General features: G+C 33.1%; 1 protein-coding gene across 1 annotated transcript in view; it reads left to right on the forward strand.

The window, feature by feature from the left end:
• Nucleotides 1-22,533, forward strand: part of kcnj3a (potassium inwardly rectifying channel subfamily J member 3a) — a 61,289-nt gene extending 38,756 nt beyond the window's left edge. Inside the window, exon 3 of the mRNA XM_015358680.2 lies at nucleotides 19,262-22,533. Coding sequence (XP_015214166.1) covers nucleotides 19,262-19,845 — 584 coding nt within the window. The 3' untranslated portion in view covers nucleotides 19,846-22,533. The remainder of the gene's footprint in view (nucleotides 1-19,261) is intronic.
• The last annotated feature ends 235 nt before the right edge of the window (nucleotides 22,534-22,768 follow it).

The following is a 22,768-nucleotide window of genomic DNA, read 5'->3' on the forward strand; positions in this document are numbered from 1 at the left end:
ATTGTGGTGACTACTATATCTACAATAAAAAATAATTTAAATTATAAAAAAATTGCCAATCAGAAAAAAACTCAGAAGAGATGTATCCATTTGCACAGAAACTGTATTAAATCTTACTCCTATCACTTTAAGTAGCAATGCAATTTTAAGTAAAAAAGTTAAATAAAAATTAAGGTGATCAATATGAGGGTCTGGTACATGCAATCCAATCTCAATCAGATACAAACTATATCTTAAGGAAACTTGTAAAGTGAGATGAAAAGAACTGCTTTTTTGACATGTAACCTGAATATCAAGTAGCAGTGAACACAGACGTACAGTATCTACAGTAGCTTAAATTACTATTTTGGAACACAGTTTGAGAACATTTTATTGCATTTATCCAAAGTGGCTTACATTTGTACATATTTATACAGCTACATGTAGGTGTTTTACTGAAGCAATATACGTTAAGAGCCTTGCTCCACACAAGATTTGAATCTGCACTTGCATTTAAAGTATAACCGTAGATTGTGAGAGAGTTTGAGGCCAAGTCATATTTTTCTTTTTATGACGTTAGGTACAGTACTTTTTTCATTATACTGTATATAGTAGCAGCATTTTATTCTTCACATGATTAAGACAGCTAATGCTAATCAAATTTTTAATTAGAGATACTACTTCTATAAAACACAAGCAGCACAGGGAGTGTGTAGGATATTGTCATATGTGTTTATAAGCTAATTGAAGGTTATATGCTAAAAATATCGCTAAAGAGACATATAATTTCAATCAAGATAATGGGATTAAAAAACATAGCTATATTTTAAATAACAAAATGCCAAACATATTATGATCTGCCTACTATTTACAGTATATGTGGCTATAAATTCCGTGAAGAAAACAAAGATTAAACAAATATCTGAAGTTCACCTTCAACTTAATAATCAAAGTTAGCATTGCTTGTTTTCTTGTTTACACCAAGAGACATAAGCAATTAAATAAATCATGTTTTTTTCGCATCATATCTTACAATGTATAGTACATTAACTGAAAAATAACAATGATAATAAAGTTATACAATTATGTATGCTGTATGTTTAAATGCTGTATGAATTCAGCTTGTACTATCCTACGGAGGAAGGTAATTAAAATAATATAAAGTACAGTATAGTATTTTTCCAAAGAATATGCAAAGTTGAGGACTAGAGACTATTTTATACTGGTGCTGTTTTATACAGTAGTATAAAATATGTGGGAGAAGTTTAACATTGCAAAATGTTCAAAATTGTCAATTATGTTTGGCCCTATGTGTTAGCTGGGTGTTACTGGGGTTAAAGATGGGAGCAGCTATTAGAAATTCATTTAGGCTGTTGCAAATGATGTAGCCTATAGTATACATTGTCTGTGTGAAATGGAGGATGTTTTGTAAGCTTGGGGAAAAACCAGCGCAGTAGACTTTGAGATATGAAATCATGAAAAATATTAAAGCCTTTTTTATCTATGACAGTGGTTTACGGCTCATTTGAAACTTAATTAATTGAATTAAATTTAATGAAAAAAAATAATCAAAAAGCAATTTAGCTTGCTGTATATTTCGGTTTTAACTGTTAGAAGTTTAGTAAAGCTTTTTGCACATTAAAAACAACATCCCTTATGTAAACCTGTTCCACAACAGAACATAGAGAATAAAAATATAATTGTGAAATATGTTAGTTATACTGTAAGTGTGCCATACCTCCCTTAATAGACAATAAGACATAATTTTAATAATTGTTAATTATTTTAATAATTTATATATTATTTTACTATTCATTATATAATAATATTTATTATTCTCCATTATTTTTAAGTGTAATGTACCCTCAGCAATGACAAAACGAATTGTAATAGAGAAAGAAAATTGACAAAGCTAACAGTGATAGAGAACAGACTGGAACATCCAATCCAGCAATAGACAACAACATGGTGTCTTTTTGGCTGACTGTGCTCTATTTGGAAGTGTTGGTCTTGTATGCCTCTCACTTCGGAGTTGTTTTAAATTCCTCTGTCTCATCCCTTTTATGCTCTCGATCCCTCAAAGCTTACACAACCCCAGGATTTTAACTTGCCCTATTTAGTTCCTGGGGTGAATGCTTTTTTATGTATACTGAACAGCCTCATATTTTCCACACTCTGTTTCACACTGTTTGCCAATCTAATTTAATGTGACTGTTAAATATGTCATATGCTGAGCCAGGAATTTGTCAAGTAGGAATTTTTTTGTCCTTTTCAGAGAAACTGGAAAGAAGATTTTTTTGCCAGAAATGCATAAACAAAAGGCCCAAAATAGATTCTGTTGAAGTGCTAGTAATTTGAAAGCATGAACTCACACACATACACAAAGCGAATGCAGCTGCCTTTAATAGCATTATTCTACAGTATATGTACAGTACTAATAGGTCTATTTTTACTCAAGGATTGTCATTATTGGAATGAAAAATGATGAAATTGTAAATGTTCTATTTGTTTCTCTGTAAAGTGTTAGCAACTGTAGTCTACTGAGATTTTGCGTCTCTGATATTTACTTTCATGAGTAATATATTCAATGGTTAAGTCATACAGTTTTTGTTCTTTTTTCTATAACCGAATAATATGAAAGAACAAACAACAACAAAAAATCTATTTTTTATACTGTAATGACCCAGTAAAAGACCTGGTCATTACAGAGTTGCTGTCTAAGTAGTGTAACACTATTTATGCTACTATAAGTAAAAATGTTGAACAAGGGAATGTGATTAATGATGACTCACAACTTACAACTTCAAATTCTAAAATAAAAACAAATGCCTGTGTATTGACTCTCAACAAACATATTTCTTTGTCCTTCATCTTTAGGTTATGTAATGTATCAGGTCACCTCCATAATGTCACACTGCCAGTGTCAAAAATCACCCTTTCAGTGCAGCCTGCTAACTTAGAAAAGATGCCTTCACCATAGTGCAACAATGATGTATTCTGAAACATCACACCTATTGCAAACAAGCTAAAACATATACTGTATATGGAGGAAACAAAGCTTACAGCTGTAAACAACAAGGGGAAAAATGGTCTTAGACAATACAGCAATGATCCACATTCATTTCTATCTCCAAAACTCACATCTCACAAGAACACAGACACACTGGTTGAAGCCTATTAACATTAAAATGCTTAGCCATCCCTAATTAAGTACAGTAACCACTGGTAGTACATCCTCACAAAAAACCTGAAAGCTAAGAAACCTTAAGAATGCAATAAAGAAAGCCACCATATTTACCCGACAGGCATCCCTATAGCAAATTGTTCTGAACAGTGTTAGCATGTGTTTTACAGTCTGTTCACTCCCATAGGCGAGGAACCCTAATAGAAATCTCCACGAGGACATGACAATATTAAATATTGTTTCATATTGGTGGAAAAAAGCAATTGTATGGCAGAATATTTCAAGAAAAGAAAATGTCCTTTTGTATTTGCACATAGCCAAAAGATATACAGTAAATGTTGAAATTTCAAAACAATAATAAAATGGTATCACCTACATTCTAACATAGCTGAGGAATGGAGTCTTGGTAAAAGTAAAAGAGACATTCTTGTAAGAAATTTAGCATTTGACACCCTCACCTTTGTCAGTCATTGTATGTAACTGGTTAAAAGATGTTAAGATGTTACTGGTACCACAGATTTTAAGATTGCTCACTGATAGCAAATATAAAACACTAGCTTTGGTGTATAATCAATTAACACTGAAGAAGTTTCATTGAGGTGATTAAAGATAAGATTAACCCACTGGTCACTGACCTAATTCCAATACTTCATACATCATTTTGAGGGTTTATACAGAGCTGCTGTGCTTCAAAAGCAGTTCAGCTTTCAAAGCACAACAGTTCTATTTGTTTTTTTATGTGCTGCTTTTAATAATAAAATAAACATGCTGACAGCTTCACAGTGATTCCTTAGAGTGTCTGACATCTGTAAATCCCTACCACTGATGGTTTATAAAGGTCAAGCAAGATATTGAAACTCCTTGTAGACTGTTTGATTCGACAGATGAGAGTTTGTGTGAACAGTGCTAATGGGGGAATTTAGGCCTTTAAAATGTATTGTAAGCTTCCCAATAAAATATACAGTTTCCTCCTTCAGCTTCAGATGTTTTGAAGATCTGTCTTTAAATAATGGTGCGTACAGTAAATACCATAGAATGTTGATCTGTCTCATAGAGGTTTTTACTTTGTTTTCTGCACAGAATTTCCACTTACCATTCATCGAACCTGTGTGTGTTTCCATAAATATTATCCACTGCAGACATCCACTGCAGTGTTCAGGCTTAGAGCTCAACAATGCCAAACTACATTTTGGCTGAAACATGAAGTGTATAGAGAAGAGCTTCTGCTCCACTGTTGCATGATTTTGGCAAAGCCACTGGCCAGGCTTATTTTGCTCCAACAACCAGCAAGCTTACAGAGCTAGCAACTAGAAATTCTGGAAAGCTCTGCATTTCCTTGGCACTAAACAGGGATACATTCAGTTCTTTATCATTGCCCTCTGCTTCTCACTGCTATGAGGCATATTATTCTTCCTTTCAGCACTTGAATTGAATCCTCTTTTGTTTGTACATAGCTGTAGTCACAGCTACTGCATTTTTTCTACCACTTCCAACTGCAAAAGCTTAATGTTCTCCACCTACATAGTAGAACACATCCATTTATTAAGTCTAAAGCTAAGATGTCCTGATTTTTTTTTGCCTAGAATTTTAAAAAATGATTGATTGCTATTGGATTCCCTGTTGTGTGCAGATATGTCAATGTTTGACCATAGCACTCATATAATTTATACGTGGCCCCTGGAAAGAATGCATCAATCATTCGACCCCTATTTTTTTTAATATAGCCTTATCAAATTCAGCATCATCTCACAATGTTTGACAAAATCTAAGAAAGTGTAGGGCAGGCTAAAAACAGTAGAACGTTTTATAAAAAATAAAATTAAGAATATAAATGACAGAATTCTAAACATCAAAGATAATTTTTGAAAAATGTGATAAACAATATCTTTGACATCGCATAAGGGAACCACGTTGTGTAACCAAATCATTACAATTGATTAACTTAATTTCTTCATTCACTGTAGACCTACAAGTATGTGATTTATGAGTCCATGTGAGAGGTTTCATGAGCCTTTCAGACCATACCAGTGAAAGGTATGCGAAATATGAAATAGAAAGTGAAATATATGCAAACTATCCAATCCTTGAGTTTCACTGGCTCATGGATGTCATGTTTTAACCCCATTTTGTAGCAAATTGCCATAGATAATATTGACAAACGATGCAGCCTTTGCTCTGCAGGATAGTTACAGATTGTTAGAAATCCCTTGTGGGGAGATATAAGGATCCTGTGCAGACGCAGGCACGGGTATTTTTGTGGTATTTCTCAGAGGCAGGCGAACAATCCAAAACAATAAGGGAGTACGTGGTCTAAAGGAGAAGGGTGTACAGCAAACAGGAAGAACATAGAAAGCGTACAATCTGAAGCAAGAGGCAAGGTTGTGGTCAAAAGGAGTAAAGTAAATCGTAATCCAGGGAGAACATCCCCAAATAATCCCCTAATCTATGAATTGGCTTCATTACCAATTTACCATTGGCCTTTACCAATCATGGCATCCTATTAATCAACTAATAATCCCCTAATGAATTGGCTTCATTACTCTGTTTCCCATCCCACTGATAGCTAATGTGTGGCACACTATGGCTGCCGTTCCATCTTCGAGGTGGGTGCTGCACATTGGTGGTGGTGGAGGAAAGTCCCCATTACCTGTAAAGTGCTTTGAGTGGAGTGTCCAGAAAAGTGCAGTAAGTGTAAGGAATTATTATTTTAATTACATTTTATGAAAACTCCAAAATGGTAGCTAAACTATGTGACCAGCATTCACATACATTCACACCGACACAACTTCCCATAAACCTTTACAATCCTGCCATGTTTCATGAGTTTTTGTCCAGGGGTTAGGTTTGGATTTCATAGTCATTTGAAAATACTGTAAGGAAAAAAACAATAGGGGTATTGATGCTTTGTCCTTGTGCATAAAATATACGAGAGTCTCAGACCTTATCTTCTGGATTATAAAAACACATTAATTCTTTGCATTTACACAAATGTTCCAACATTTTCAGTCATGCTTGAACATAAGTAAAAAAGGGATGATGGAATTACTAGCAAGCAGAGAAAGCACTATTCTGGTACCTCGTAAAATATGCTATGAGATTCAGGCATGAGATTCTTTCAATACTAGCATTGAAATATTGTATGTACTGTAAAATATTTCTCAAAATTGAATACATTTTGCATTGTTGCCATCAGTGATGTGTTTGCAGAGAGTTAAGCTCTGGTCTTCACATCTCTAGTTCCTTTGATCCCACGTCAGGTTAATCAATTGTTGATTATTGAATGCACCTAATAATAGAGTAATCCGTCAGCAGCTTGTCTGCTGAACTTGCAAGCATTAGAATGAACACTCTTTCCATGGCTTATCTATTATTTGCTTGACATTTGTTAGTACTGTACCTATGAAAAACAATGAAATTGTATGATGGCTATGTACAAAGTGGTAAAGAACTGGTATAGCAATACAGTATGTGTGTTTTGTGACCTGAGTAAGAAATAAAACAAAATGTTCCATATTTCATAGCTTGGACTACAGTATATACTCTTGTTAGTGAAGTTAATTTCCAGATTGGAAGCTAAGCTCCACATTATCTTTTTTAATTCTTTGTAAATGGCTTATTATAATGCAGTATTAAATGAATGTGAATTACTAAAGTATGTACAGTATTTTGGTTTTAAATACACACAATTCACTTCAGCAGGTTGTCAGTGCATGGAAAAAAAATGAAAATACTAAGAGGTTTCATTATTTATCCATTTTGCATTACATTTTGAAAATATTACACATACTTGTCATGCCACCAAAAATATATCTGCATTTGTCATTTTTTTAAATGTTATCATCTTTTCATATTTGCTTTTTGCACATTGGAAAATATCCTACATATATAGTCACAAGAGAGTCAAGTAGGAAAATAAGAAGAAAGATGCTCAGTGTACTGAATAACTTGCAGTATACAGTACCTTTTTTGTGTTCAATAGCTCAATTTATTCAGTTCCAGGATCCTGTCAGAATGAATATCCTATTTTTTATCCATGATTGATGCTGGCAGGGTGAAGAAAAAAAACAACAACTTTGTTTTCTTTACACCTTTACAGGATCACATCCCATAAATATTGTGATAGATGATGAATTGAGTTTCAACCTTCCTATCGTTTTTTACACACTTTTAAAATAATAATGTTTTTGAACTCTAGAAAAGAGATCACTACACTTGTAGACTGTGGGGGTATTTAGTTAAAAATACCAGAACCAGAACTGTATATTTGAGCTTATTTTTGCTAACCTCTTTGGGGCTTTTAGGAATGAACTGTACTGTATGTGTGTGGGAGTGCTTTTTTAATTTTAGATTTTCTGTGCCTTTTTAAAATGGACAGTCCTGAGCAAGATGTTATTTAAAATAAACTTTCAATGAATTCATGGATATTACTTCATTTGTGGATGCTTGGACATTGGAATTTTGCAATGGTTCAATTTTTATAAATTGTTTTGTACTGTACAGTATGTTATGGAAGCCGTATGTTGTGGAAAACACAAGCTCCAATAAGAACATTTAAAGTGTTTCAGATAAATGGGACATAATCTCGTTAAATTCAAGAAAAGAGAATCTGTAGGGTAAAGTTCTAATCTACACCTGAATTGTACTGTATATACTGTAAGTGGGTTTCACGGTTTAACCTCTGTTAATAAGAAGCAGGCTAATATCTGCATTTTCACTCTATATTTATTTCTATTTCCACTCTAGCAAACAAGCAAGCAGATTTTAAAGACGTTAAGGCTGAATTTTGAATTGCAACTTGGATTACTGAACTGAATGTAATGATTTCACTGCCATTTACGTTACTTCACATTTTGTTAAATAATTTATCATTGAAATTAACTTTTAAAATAAGTTCAGTCTAACAGTTGCAAGGGGCTCTTCTTACATGTTTCGCCCTAGTGTTGAACATCTTCATGTATGGTTTTAATAACAGTTAGATCAATGGAAAACTGTCTGAAAATGCTCCCATCAAAATGAACCAGATATTCATATAATAGGTTTTGTAGGTGCAAATTTCCTCTCAAGTACATACAGAATTTTTTACTATCTTTCCACACAGGTGCATGTACTGTATTTTATTAATTCTGTGCAATGGTCATTCAATTACCATTAAATATTTATGTTAAGTATTCAAATCAAAATTGTCCTTTTAACTCCTGATATGTTAAAAAAAACACTTAAACTTTTTTCTAGCTTTTTTGTCCACTGGTAGACATTTGTGTGGTATTTCTCAGGGTGCTTTCTGCTGTCAGAGATAGCATAGGGTCAGACCTGAAACTATTTCACTGCCGGAGAGATAGAATGGAGGCAGGTATCCTCCCTCATGTTTTTTTTTCACACCTTAGGATATGATAAACAGCAAGGATTTTGCAGGAACCAGACTACTGACCTGCCATTTGGATAATTGCTTTCTAAGAAAAAATAGATCACATACTAAGACCGACAGGCTTTTTTCAAAGATAAAAATAATTCTCTCTTAGTCATAACATTATGAATTTGTTAATGATCCTGGGCATATTTTTTTTTTGCATTTCATGTTTAATTTCTAGCTTAAATAAGAAGTATAATTCGAGTACTAAATTGTATATTTTCTTATTATTTGTACTGTATTTTTTATGGATATAATGTGGCTTATTCCTGTGTTTGTACGTCTACTCAAGGGCCCATCTATATAAAAGCTCTATGAAATTATGGATTTCCGTTATCATGTGTAATTGGATTACTTTGCTTTCTTTGTCCTTTTTTTAGTAATAATTATATGATAGATAGCTGTTTCTTATCTTCCTCAGCTGATTTTTCCTTCAAAGAGTTTGCTGTTGGCAGCTTTTCTGGGATCTGTCAATGTTTAGCTTTGGCACAGAATCCTTGGCAAAATTGGCACAATTTTAGATATTCATCTGTGTAGGACTGTATTCAGTTTTAATCCTGCTTATAAACGTAATACCAGTAACTAAGAAATATTAACTGAAGTCTTCAGACAAACAGTTTTGATCAGTCAGATTGCTATGAAGCATCATTGCATTTTTAGCATTGCAATGCTATACTTGGATTGTTTGCATAACATAATAATATTACGTTTTATGCTGTCTGACATCACAGTCCATATATTTCTTCTTATTTACGAAGTGTATATATTTCTGTGTTATTTCTTTTTTAACACCAATTAAAATAACTATTTTTATTTACATTTTTAATTTAAGGATTTTGGATCAAAATGACATTTAGAAACATGCACATGGTCATTTGCTATTAATACATTTAGAATTATAGCCACAAAATGCACAGATGGTTGAAAAGGGTATGTTGTTTTTAAGTATAATTTGTTAAAATGTATACTGTACATTTATTACGTCTTCCTACATAATAACTATAGTATTACATGTCCCATGCTGTACTCTATCACTATTTGTGTACTTTAGGACAAGAACTATTCTGATTTTATTTACAGTAATTCAATTTCATGTATCCAGACCTGAGAAAGCTCTAGTTCAGATCGACCTGTTTACACCAGTGTTTAGTCAGGTGAACTGTGCATTGTTCTGTTCTTTTGCTAAATGTGTCACTATTATTTACTGGAATACCTGTGATTGCATCAGTGGAAATGTCAGATGAGAACATTTAAGTAGCAACTTTTTTTATTATTTATCAAGACTTTGCCTCTGAATAATGCAAAATGAAAAAATAATTAAACAGGGATCTTCGAATTAATGTACAATTCAAAATGTCTTTCCAAATGTAATGTTGTTATAAGTTCTTAAGTTTTATTTATATATAAAAGCTTTGTATCTCACAATGCCAAAGAACAGAACTGTCTGCTAAAACACTTCTCCTTTGTGTATATAAAGTCAAAGTTGACTTTGTTAGTGTACACCATCATGGCATAGCTACCTTGACCAGTGAAATGTGTGTATACTGTATATACGCTCCTTTCAAGAAACACCATTCAGGGTTATGATGTTTCTATCAGAACAAAAAGCCCTTTACGGGAATGTGAATTCATTTTACATTTTAATTAATATTTGCTATTTATGCATGCTATTTTGGATTTTATAAACACCAAGCAGATTTAGAATTTAGATGGTTCTGCTTTCCAGCAGGGTAAAATGTCCCGAATAAATCAATATTAACATTCATGTAATAGACCATTTGAAATTAACGACAAACATCAAATGAAAACTGGAATGCACTAAACATGACATCATGATGACAGAGTATAGAACGTATATATTACATTTTTATAATTATCCTCGTTGACAAAAGGTCTTTCCTGATATGTGTAAACAATGATGAAACTTGAAACAATGATGTAACTGACTGTTACATACTGTAAATCTATGCACTATTAGGAAGCCACTTACTTGTGGTGAGATTTATAGCAACACGGGGCACAAGGAGATTCTACACCTTGAATGGAATGCCTGTTCATTACAGGGCACATACAAGCACACAACTGACATAGTAATGAAAACCTATGCAAACATGTGGAAAACATACAGACTCCACATAGAAGGTACACCAGTCCAGAATTCAACCCAGGAACTAAGAGCTATGAGGCAACACCACTCTTTACTGGCAAGTCTTGTTTTCTTTACATTGCTATAGCCTTTTCAAAATCTGTAACAGTGGGCTGGTATATATATAATATATATACAATGTATAAATTATACTGTATCTACATAACTTTAGGGTAATTCAATAAATAACTGAAATATGTAAATTATAAACCAACTGCGATTTACAAGTGAGGAAGAATTACTTTTTAATATAATCCATTGCATTTCAATACACTTCTAATTACAGTACATATATGCAATACTGTATAAGTCTTGATAAACACCATGCCATCTTAAAATAACATTATAATTTGTAAACGCCTGTTAACATTATCTGAAAATTTAAAACACTTAATTGGTATCTTTTAAAAAAACATGTACTGTATAGATGTATATTGACTATTGGTAGATGGCTGCAATGTAGACATAATCCCAAATTATTAGTTTTCTCAGCATTGGAGAATGCAGTGTCAAACAAGCTATAATTTCCATTTTGTTCTGCATCAAAAACTGAGAAAAGAAACTGTCAGACCTGAGTGGAGCACAGCAAAAATAGAATCGAGAGCAGCATCAAAGTAATGGCAGTTTGGAGCCTTATCCTTGGCTACAAGAGAGAGTGACATAAGATGAACATGGGTGACGACCACTGAGTACAGTATATCCATTAGTTTGGCAGAGAAGCACATGTGGCTCAGCTTTAATTGCTCTGCATTTATTTTTTTGTTCCTTGCTGGATTTAATACAGAAAAACCCTGATGCTGTAGGTTTTATGTTCGTGCTTGTAGACTTGGTTTCCATAGGAACACAAATTTCTAATGTTAGGTATTAAAGCTTTCAAGAAACAAAGCAGTGTTGAAAGACCTATACTGTATGCTGCATTTTCCATTTTTTCCCTTTATCATAAATACCTTATTGTTGCATTGTTTTTGATACTTGATGTTAATTGTGTAGAAACTTAATTTTGAAAATGCCTTATATATTTTATAAAACAGTGTAAAATAAAATAGTATAATACAATGGGAGAAACCATAAATATCTGCTTTATTACTGTACTGAGAGAACTTCTTCTTCTAACATCTTCTTTAGGTCTGTGTAATGTCTCTTGAGACATTTCCATAGTTGTCATGCTCACAGTTTTTATTTCATGCAAGTGGAGAGAACAGCTGTAACTGATTTCAGTGGTGGTGCAGGCTTGTAAAAGACAATTTAATTGACCAACAAATGGATTGAATGGTAACACTGAGGGGAAAAGGGACTTAATTTATTGATTAAAGAACACCCAGATCTTTCTTGGCAGTGCTTTTAAAGGATTACTTCTGAAGAATCCATTCAGTTGTTAAATATGCACTGCACACATGACAAAGCTTGGTTTAAATGCTTTGTTGTTAAGAAACTAAAATAAAACACAAACGTTTAACTGCTGCCCCCATTTAAGATGTGTTTTGGTTTACATACAAAGACATACTGTATACAGATGCAGCCATCTAGAATGTGCAAAGTGTTAGTCGGTATGTATTCTGTGTAGTCACAAAGTGCAGTGTGTCATCACATTTTTTTATTTTTTTCAAATAATCTGATGCAGTTTTACTACTTTATAAAACTGCCAGGTGGTGCAGTGAATCCTTAAGGTATTTTAGGTGTGTATGTTTGTCAGATATCAGTACAGTTTTAAATGTTTATTAGCCCATTAGTGTTTTCCTACGCTAATCATACTATACTGTATGTATACATTGCTGAGACAGGTTGTTGCTATCACGTTTCTAACACAACTTCAAATATAATGTGTCACAATACAGCACAAAACTAATAGAATTATTATTTTAATTGTAATTAGAAAACAGATAATTTTATTTTAGATTTTAATAATAATAATATTATACACAGTGGCTTTAAAACATATTATATTTAAAAGCAATACACACAAACAAAACATAGAGGCCAGATTAAAATAAAGGTTTTGAGTAGTGATTTGAATGACTTTGTTGTGAATTGTTAGTTGGATTGTAGTTGATGCAAGTCTGCACTTTATTTAGGTCAATATTTTAAATTGTTTATATTGCAATTTGCCATTATATTGTTGAGGTACTGAATGTGCTGCTTGAAATATTTTATTATCATTTTAATTATTGCTTGCAAAACAAAATAATTGCATATAGATGAAAGCAGTGAACATGAACGACAGCAATACTGTAGTTGATGTACAGTATGGATATCTGTGGATATTCATTGAATTGTTTAACGTGTGGGATGTTTTACGCACCAAATTATAATCTTTTGCTTTGCTGCTTTACATGCCTGCTCCTGGGATTACCTTTCACATACAGTACTTAACATTCTGCTTCTTAACTCTATCACGAGCAATAGACATTACAATCCTCTTTTCAGAAAAAAATACTGTACAGCCATGTTACAGTTTGAAACAGTAGCTAACTGCATTCAATATGTGCACATAACATAAAAATGTCATATTTTCAAGAAATACTATTATGAGATAAAAAAAAGATTAAGTTCAGCTAGTGTTTCAGTAACATCTAACACAGCACAAGTACCACCTATTGATCTGTTTTTAGCAGTGAAAACAATATGCCAGACGAGACTCCAGCATACAGTAGTGGGCTTTCCACTGATATAACTTTTGATGCTAATTCTGGATGACTGAGTATGTAGTATGCTTTTTTAAGGATTTAATTTCCCCATCTAAGGTTTTATATTAACATTCTGGATGTCAAACATCAATACACAGTAGATTAAAAAGTGTTTTAATCATTTGTGAAAGTAAATTGTTTTATACTATAGTTAAGTTGACACCTGGAGCAGTCAAAAACCCATGTTTTTTTATTTTGGAAGTGATGAAGATAAATAGCTTCGTCTATGAATGTCTATAAAGGCAATGTAGGATGTAAATTTTGAGAGTGGCTGTTGGGTTATTTGCCTTTTGTTATTTCTTTTTGGTGCAATCAAATATTTTCTTTTTAAAGGAAATCCTGTATAACTCTTTGAAATACAGGCTTTACAGATTCATTAATGTGTTTGAAGAGCTCACTTGCAGCCACAGCTGTAGAAAGGAAAAGCTATTTAACTTGCTGACACTCACTGCCATGACCAAGACATTAAACGTAATCAAATGAGTTATGTTAGTCTTGTAAGAAAGAGGCCAGATCATTTTTAAAGAGAATAGTTTATCCAGATTCCAAGCATGAGCCTGTAAGGCACTGATGTAAAGTAAAAGAAGGGGCTGCTTATACTGTACATACTGTATATGTCATTGCAGCTGCCATTTTTGTTGTGAGTTACTGTACCAATGTCAGGACTCTTATGACCTGGCCGTTTGAGTTTTCTCAGCATAGATTATGGATAATGATTTTTTGCATTTTCTTCTATACTCATAACATTTTAGCATCAGTCTCTGTAAATCTAGAAAAAGATGAATTCTAATAGAAGCCTTTTTAATACTTCACATTTCATATAGCATGAAATATTACTGTCTCTTGGGAAAGCTCCTTTCGTAAACTGCACACTATCTTTATATCTGCAGCTATTTAAGACAGCCCATATTTATCACTGTAATAGTTACAGATTCTGAGTGTACTCTAGCTCAGCCTGTTAAGCTGGCTCAGATGAGATTTTTAATTTGTTTTTCTGTAATTGATAGTACTGGAGCCCAGGCGATATGACAGTGAGCTTCTGAGAATGCTCCTTCACATCAGAAAAAAAAGAAAGCAGTTTTTTCTAGGAATCGGTTAAAAGCAAGCTCCCCTGTGATGTCTACTGGGTGGTTCTAAATAACAGTCATGTGAACAGTTCAGTGCCTAATAAAATGTCCAACATACTGTTCATAAGATAAAAGATAAAATGTTATACTTAAAGCATGTATACAATCGTTACATTTCTTTCTTTCAGTGTTCAGTAGCATGTCATTGTAATGTACTAATATATTTTAAAAAAATAAATAAATGCAAATACGATATAAAGGGTTCTAGACATATAAAACAGAAATCATTGTAAAAATGCTGGTAGATAGCATTTGATGTTTAGGTCTATTGCCACACATTTGCAAACTCTGTAAAAAGCTCTAATCAGAATATCATCATACAACCTTGGAAAAATCACCCCAAAACACAACTTATTTTTATATTACTTTTTGAATGATGCTGTGTGAGGCTGATCTAAACATGATTTAACATGAATTCAATCTATGAATATTAAAACTAAGAGTTTAAAGTATTACTTTCTGTAATATTTAATTAGATTCTAAAATATTTTGAACATGCTAGAAACGTTTTAACATTTCCCAGAAAGAACCACATTGAATACTGGCTATAATATAAATTTAAATTTATAATTTTATATTTTGAACATATAAATATTAGTTTGTTTTTTTCTACAATGAATTCTACAGGATATACTGTATATGCCTTATTGAAACTGCAATATTGATTAACATTCAATGATGTGTTCCTATTTGTCTGTTTGACAGTACACATTTTTTATGCCTGTTATACGCTGGTTTTAAAGTTTTATGGACACTCTTAAAATGGAATATTATGGAATGAAGAAATTTGTGAACCACTCAGAACACACATTAATTCTTATTACCACATTGGCGGTACTACAGAGTGGTAGGGTGTGTGACCAAAGTCAATCTGTACTGTAGGTGGCTGACAATGAAAATCTGACAAAAGCTGACACTTAAAATAACAGGTATAACATCTCTGAGCATGATGAATTATATTAATTTGTGAATATAAATATACATACTGTATATAGCTAGTAGTGGTAACTTAAAAATAAAAAATATAGGCACACAACAGTATTCTAGCTTCTTCACACACATTTTCTGCATCAACCTCATTAACTTGAACACTTGCTGTGGTTATTGTGAGAAGGTGTTGACATGCCCCTTTAACTAAATCTGTTGTAAATGGAAAATCAAAAGCTTGTTCCATATTCCCACAGTCCTTTCTATTAAAGAAGTGCCTCAAGTTTTTAAGACACTTCAACATTTAAGATTTATCACTTCCCTATAAGACTATGAGACCTATAACAGAACATAATGAGTTTATGCAAAGCAAGTTGAGCACTTTATACATTTTTGTATACTGTACATACAGGTATGTGAAAAATTATTATTAAGCTTGGGTTACAACTGTTTTAATATTTTTGAGGGAATGACATCTGGATTGCTGTGAACTTGTGAGACTCAGTGATGTAATTTACTTTACCGAGCAGTTTGAAAAGATAGCTATTACAAGGTCAGGTAGTATATCTGAAATATTATTACTCTTTTGTGTAAAGGAAGTATCACAGTATAAAGGTAGTATGAGGAATCATTATTTCTTTCTCTATGCGAAGTACACTTCCAGTATTTGCTGTATGCTAGCTACAATAGATCACTGTCCTTGAAAGTCTGACTTTTTAGTTTATAACAATAATTGTACTAGGGATGTAAACTGCCTTTAGTCTACCTGGGATTAAATGGAAATTATCCCAATATCCATATTAGCTGTATCATTCTGCAACTTCTAGTACAGATTTCCACTGTAGCAGATAATATTATCAGGCAATCAGGGACAAACTAAAGTATAGACGATATTGAGTAGTTATTATAAGTACACAGGCAATATGTTTCCCCAAAGCCAATTCTACAATGAAACTTGGTTTCTTGGGACAGAGATGCTTAAGGACATAAATTCATCACTGCTGAACTTTAATTTTTGTTTTCTGAAAAGTCAAAGTGTCTCTGTCTTTGGAACTTCTGCACCCACTGAATGCAGTCTTGACAGGTTTCATCAACACTCAAACCAGCTTCAGAAATATACCTTATAACCTTGCAGGTTGTACAAGGGGACCTGGTTTTACGTTGTCTTTATGTACAGTACTGTGCATTTCTCCATGTTGATGTTGTTGAGATATTGGTAATCTAGTAAAAAATACCCAATAACCTCCCTTGAGTTTTTGACTTTTGTTTAGAAAAAATCCTGAATGTTGTGTTTTGTCCAACTGGTATGCGGCTGCAACTTTTATCATTCTTTGCATCTTTGCAAGGTGCATTGATAAGTTGATAGTACATGTGCTTTATTTCCTTCAACAACATCAACAATCAAACACAACTCAGCTACAGTACTTCTCAAGGTATAAACAAGTGTTTGTTTAAGACGTGTGTGTTTAACATGTCACTTAAAATGCTTAATATTACATTATTTTGAATGATTGGTTAGTCAAGATACAAGTGAGTGATAGGTTAGAGTACAATAATTTTTAAAATGTTTAAAGTAATGTATTGTATTTTGATAGCTACCAGTGACACATACACTTGACACATACTGTAATAGAGAAGTTTAACTTCTGGTCCCTAATCCTGAAGTACAGTATATCAAGGCTCCTTTTGAGATGATATGTTTAACACACTAACTGTCATAATTTTTTACACCTTTGGCATGTGCAACCTGTACCCCTAACTGGTCCTCTTCAAACACTGATAATCCAGTTAAGGCCAATTGATATTTATCTCCAAGTGTCTTGTTTGATTGTTGATGCAAATACAAATGGTGAAGTAAGATTTGTATACAAAGGTTTTTGTAAAAATCAAGATTATCTCCTGACAGCTTTTCGTTTGTTTTATGAATGTGAAAAGTTCACAGGACAGGGTTCCACAGTTTTTATTAGCATCAAAAGTAACCCCTCTTCTTTCCACAGTGTTCCAAGGTCCTTTGGTAAGTAGGTTGGTTCCCTTTCTGTCTGGGACAATGCATAACTGAATATCTCCTATCTCCTTTAGACATCATTGGGACTAACCCAAAAAGTTTCCTAATTTTTATGATGTGACAACAAGATCATTCCCCAATACTACAGTGTATATGTCCTCTTGCAAAATGCAATTTCAATGTTATACACAGGATTGTAACATTTTTGTTGTAAGGTGAAGAATTGTTCAGTGGAAAATTAAAAAAATTACATCTGAACTATTTGGTTACTATTCATCCACACATACTGAATTATTCAGCCAGAGACATTCTGTCTTCACACTTTGCATGTACTGTAAAAAGTATGAGATTTTATTCAAAAAAATACCTATAGGCATGAGCACATGTACAAAGCAGAGCATACAGGGTGTCTGGAAGCTGTGCTAGAATAAACAACTGATTCTAACACTGCTTTCAAAATAAATTTCTTGTCCTAAATAAGGCGAAACGCGATGAAGAAGCTCAAGATAGTTGAAACATTCTAGTGCCTCTGTTGCCTTTTCAGAGTGAAATTAACATATACTGTACAGTACTTCTTCCTTAAGTATAAGAGGGTCCATCCATTAATCTACTTTCAGAAATCTATTTGTACTTAGAGGATCAGGGTGAGTCAGAGCCTAATCCAGCAGGTGTAAAACAGGACTACACCCTGGACAGCATTCTAGTCCACACATGCATTCACTGGTGCAGAGGCGTGAGTGGGAGAGCAGTTTAAAAGAAGGAAAGTGGAGCACCAGAAGAAAACCCATACAAACACACGGAGAACATATAAACTTTACACAGATAGAGCCAGATTCAATATCAGGAGCCCATAGCTGTAAAATGTGAATGCTACCCACCGTGCTACTTGATTATATGGTATATTGCTTTATAAGATCATGAGCATTTGTGAACTCCTGAATACTTTAATTGTACTCTCTTGTTTGCATGAGTGCTGTACCATAGTAATAAACAGTTTAAAACCAAAATAAAATCTAATGCTTTTTTTTTTTCTTACTGGCTGATATGGATAAGAGTAATTATTTTACCCATCTTCTTTTTCACTTGATATTTAAAGTGCACTGTAATATTGAAGAACATTTCATTGTCAGACGGTATGGCACAGCGCCAGAGATTTAATTGAGTGAGGTCTCTACTGTGGCTTTTAAATGAGTAGATGAAATTTTACGACATTAAAAATGTTTCACCTTGAAAATTATAACCTTTGTGGAAGAAAGGGAAAATTTCTTTCTAATTGCTTGTACAATTTTTCCTCTTTCAAAGCAAGAACAAATATTTCTGTATACTTTAATGCATATTTATTGAAAAGTGTAATATGCTAAAGATTATCTCTCCTAAAAAGAGATAATAAGGAAAAAGGAAACAGAAAATATGTATAATGATTAAAATGTTGTTTTATGAACTTCCTATTCATGTAATCAATACATAAAATAGGGTTGCTTAGTTAAGCACAAACCAAAATATTTACCTCAATAATCCTTGAGATCCAGTCAGTCAATTTATTAGTATTACATTTTCAGGAACTCAATAAAATCTGTAATTCAACCAAAATATGTTACTTTTGCTTCCTTTTTATTTAGTTTTTATTTTCCTGAAATGTAAAAAGGAAGAAACACTTTTAAACTGTAAAAACATCCAAAACTAACGACACATACAGTAATTCTAATCCACTTAAGAAACAATTGAAGATGTCTTTTATAAACTGATTGTGTTTTCCAATTGTACATCTGCTGCCTAATGTTTCTTTAATTATTCTTTTGTAGGAATGACATGCCAGGCACGGACTTCCTATACCGAGGACGAAGTTCTTTGGGGTCACAGGTTTTTCCCTGTGATTTCTCTTGAAGAGGGCTTCTTTAAAGTTGACTACTCCCAATTCCATGCAACATTTGAGGTTCCAACCCCCCCTTACAGTGTGAAAGAACAAGAGGAAATGCTTCTCATGTCTTCTCCTTTGATGGCGCCCTCACTGAGCAACAGTGGAGAAAAGAATAATTCTGTTGATGGCTTGGAAACACTTGAGGACACAAGCACCAAGCTGCCATCTAAACTGCAAAAGATAACAGGGAGGGAGGATTTGCCCAGAAAGCTACTGCGGATGAGCTCCACCACCTCTGAGAAAGCATACAGCTTGGGGGACTTGCCAATGAAACTCCAGCGCATCAGCTCTGTCCCTGGAAACTCAGAGGAAAAACTTGTTTCCAAAACAACGAAGATAAGCTCTGACCCAATGAGCCAGTCAGTCGCAGACTTGCCACCTAAACTGCAGAGGCTGGCCACTGGAGGAAGGATGGATGGACACCTGCCTCCAAAACTCAGAAAAATGAATTCAGACCGGTTTACATAACTAATATTACAGGAACCCTCCCTCCCCTGCCCCTGACTGCCTTGACAATATTTTCAAATTTGAAATGACGGACAAGATTGTGAAATTGAAATTTAAAAATTTATATAATTATATATATTGAGTAGGATAAATTCAGCACTACCTGTATGCTTGGGTGCAAGTATAAATGCTTTGATGGGAGACCTCAGATATTTTTCAGGTCATTGTATTATTAATATAAACTGGCATGTAAGCGTCACAAAGCGCATGTAATACAGCATTGAAATTTTTCTGGCATGGCATTTATAAATCTTAAATGATTATTTTGCAAAAAATAAATAAAAATGAAATAAATAAACCCTAGGAGCCAAAGTGTGCTCTAACGTTCTAGCAAAGTCTTTTGCAAAATATGGATGAGAGATGCTGCTGAAGAGGTTTTGAGCGCTGATTTTATTACTATTTTATTATTTGGAATAATGTGAAATTGTGTTTCTGAAGTACTATTTTTGAATGCATGCTAGTGTTAGGGAATTCTAGAGAAAGGGAGAGGCTGGAGCCAGATCTTTAGCCTTAAATAAAGTTCATTGCCCTGTTTTATTTTCACTACTCACTGCTTTTATTTATTTTGTCTAATCCTTATTCTTAGCATTTCATTATATTTTATCTGTATGGAAGATTTGGCATTTGTTGAGACTGGGCAAAACTTTATATTGATGATTTGCAAATCTTCAATATTGTCTTATTATTATGCATATTTTTAAATTGCATGATTTAAAGAATATAAATATCACACTCGATTTTGACTTTCACTCACTGTACTTTTAGATAATTTAATTGAATGGATGTTGGAAGGCAAAAAACCTACATCTGGTTGTTAAGACATCATTAATTATTATAAATGTTTGAAACTTTTCTACATGAACTGTAGCAATAATGATACATACAGTAAGCCATTATCTTGGTGGGACTGTGTGAAGTCCTTTACAAAAACGGAAAAGATGACCTATAGGTTTCTACAAAAATGTCCCAATTGTTAGCAAAAGTGAAATTAAAGATTGGTTCTGACAAAGAGCTTGGTTATTTTGGACTATGATTAAAAACTTCAGCCTTCAGGGTTTCTTTAAGAAGTGCTTTTAATCAAGCATTGACATTGTTCACTTCACTGACTCTGCATAAACACTATCATGCTTGGTTAATGTAAGAATAACTACAGGCTTAATCAGTTGTGGCTAATTTGTGATATTAATTTGCACAATTGTCAAGTCTCTAAAATGAGAGAATTTTGAGAACATTTTATTTTGGATACTGTTAATATCTATTTCCGTTTCATACAGTAATTGTGATTATGCCAAGATCCATTATTTTATGCAAACAATTTTTCTCTCATTCCCATTTTTGATAATTTATTATATTTAGTATAATTAAACTGGAAAATGTAGTTGATTGAATATTGCATCATGCAGTTGATGAATATATTCAAAAAGATGATCTCTTGATCCTCTGACGTTTGCAGGAGTTGTATAAGTACCGCTAAACTAATCCCAGAGAAACACAGTAACAAGTTTCTTTTCCTTGATAGCATATGGCACAATGGCAGTCCTCTCATTTGAAACCTTTCTTATGTTCTTAAGATCCTCCTGTGAAATGTACTCTGTTTCATGAGGTGCCAAATCAATGGAATGTTTTGTGTACTTTTAATGAACAAATCATTCCTTATTCCACATAATGTATCAATTTTCTTGTAAAGTTAGAACATTCTATATTAATTTATAACACATAACAGATTAATTAATAGATAAAGAATCTAGATGTTCTTTGTTATTTGTTAACTTTTATTGCGATAGTGGCAGGGGATTAAATACAAGTACTGTACAACATGTACTGTAATCAATGCACTGGGTTTTGGTTTGGTTCGATCAGATGATGTTCGTCTTCAATTCTGATGTTCAAACTTCAATTTGTTTTGCCCAGCCTTAAAATGTTTGCTGTAAATGGTTGATGAAGCTGATTGCACAGCCGGTCTGTGTTTTCAAAGCACTGTAGAATTTGAGCCTGCTAAATGCTGTAAATTGTACATAGAGATGTCTACCAAACAAACTAGATTTTCAGGCATGCAGAATATTTATTGTAATAATACACAAGTTTTAAATGGACTTGTACGCATTAATACTGTAACCTAATTCTGTATTAAACTTTTCAGCAATTCGATGAGTTTAGATTTTTACAAAGTCTGGTTTTGCTACTTGCATATGTTGTCTTTTTTGTCAGCTCTTTCATAATAAATTTTAACTGTGTTAACTTAAAAATGTAGATTTCTACAGGGCCTTAAATTTCAAATGTTTTGAGATTATACCCCTAAAAAGTGGTTTAATTGAGTCACATTTTGCTTCTTATTTGAATTTTACAATAGTGCAACTGACTCTAGATTATATATTAATACATAGGTGGAAATTATGTACAGTACTTCCAATCTGAAGCGTGAACATCTGTTTAATTGAAAAATGACTCGTAAATTTTTAAAGCGCTCATTGAATTTAATTCTGTAAATGTAATACTGTTGCACTCCTGCTTTTTAATCTAAAGAAATAGAAATTACCAGTATATTCTAACTAGATATTATGACTATACAATGTTTTTTTAAAGCATGCCAAAGAACTGGAAAACTTAATCAATATCACTTAATTTCAATTAAAAATGAATAAAATTCAAGTCAGATAAATTTAAACACTTACTGTACAGTACATCTTTGTATGTGATAAAAATGTTTCTTGTTTCATACAGACTTGTAAGAAAAACTTAAAAGATTTTGCACATATGCTTCTCTTCTATTCAACCAGGAAAAGAGGAGACACCTTTTAGAAATTGGGTTTCTACACATTTGTGCCTGATATAAGTCAAACGTTCAATCCTTATACCAATCAAATGACAAAATCGGGATCTAATG

The sequence above is a fragment of the Lepisosteus oculatus genome, chromosome 12 (assembly GCF_040954835.1).
Source record: "Lepisosteus oculatus isolate fLepOcu1 chromosome 12, fLepOcu1.hap2, whole genome shotgun sequence".
In the NCBI taxonomy this organism is placed as follows: domain Eukaryota; kingdom Metazoa; phylum Chordata; class Actinopteri; order Semionotiformes; family Lepisosteidae; genus Lepisosteus; species Lepisosteus oculatus.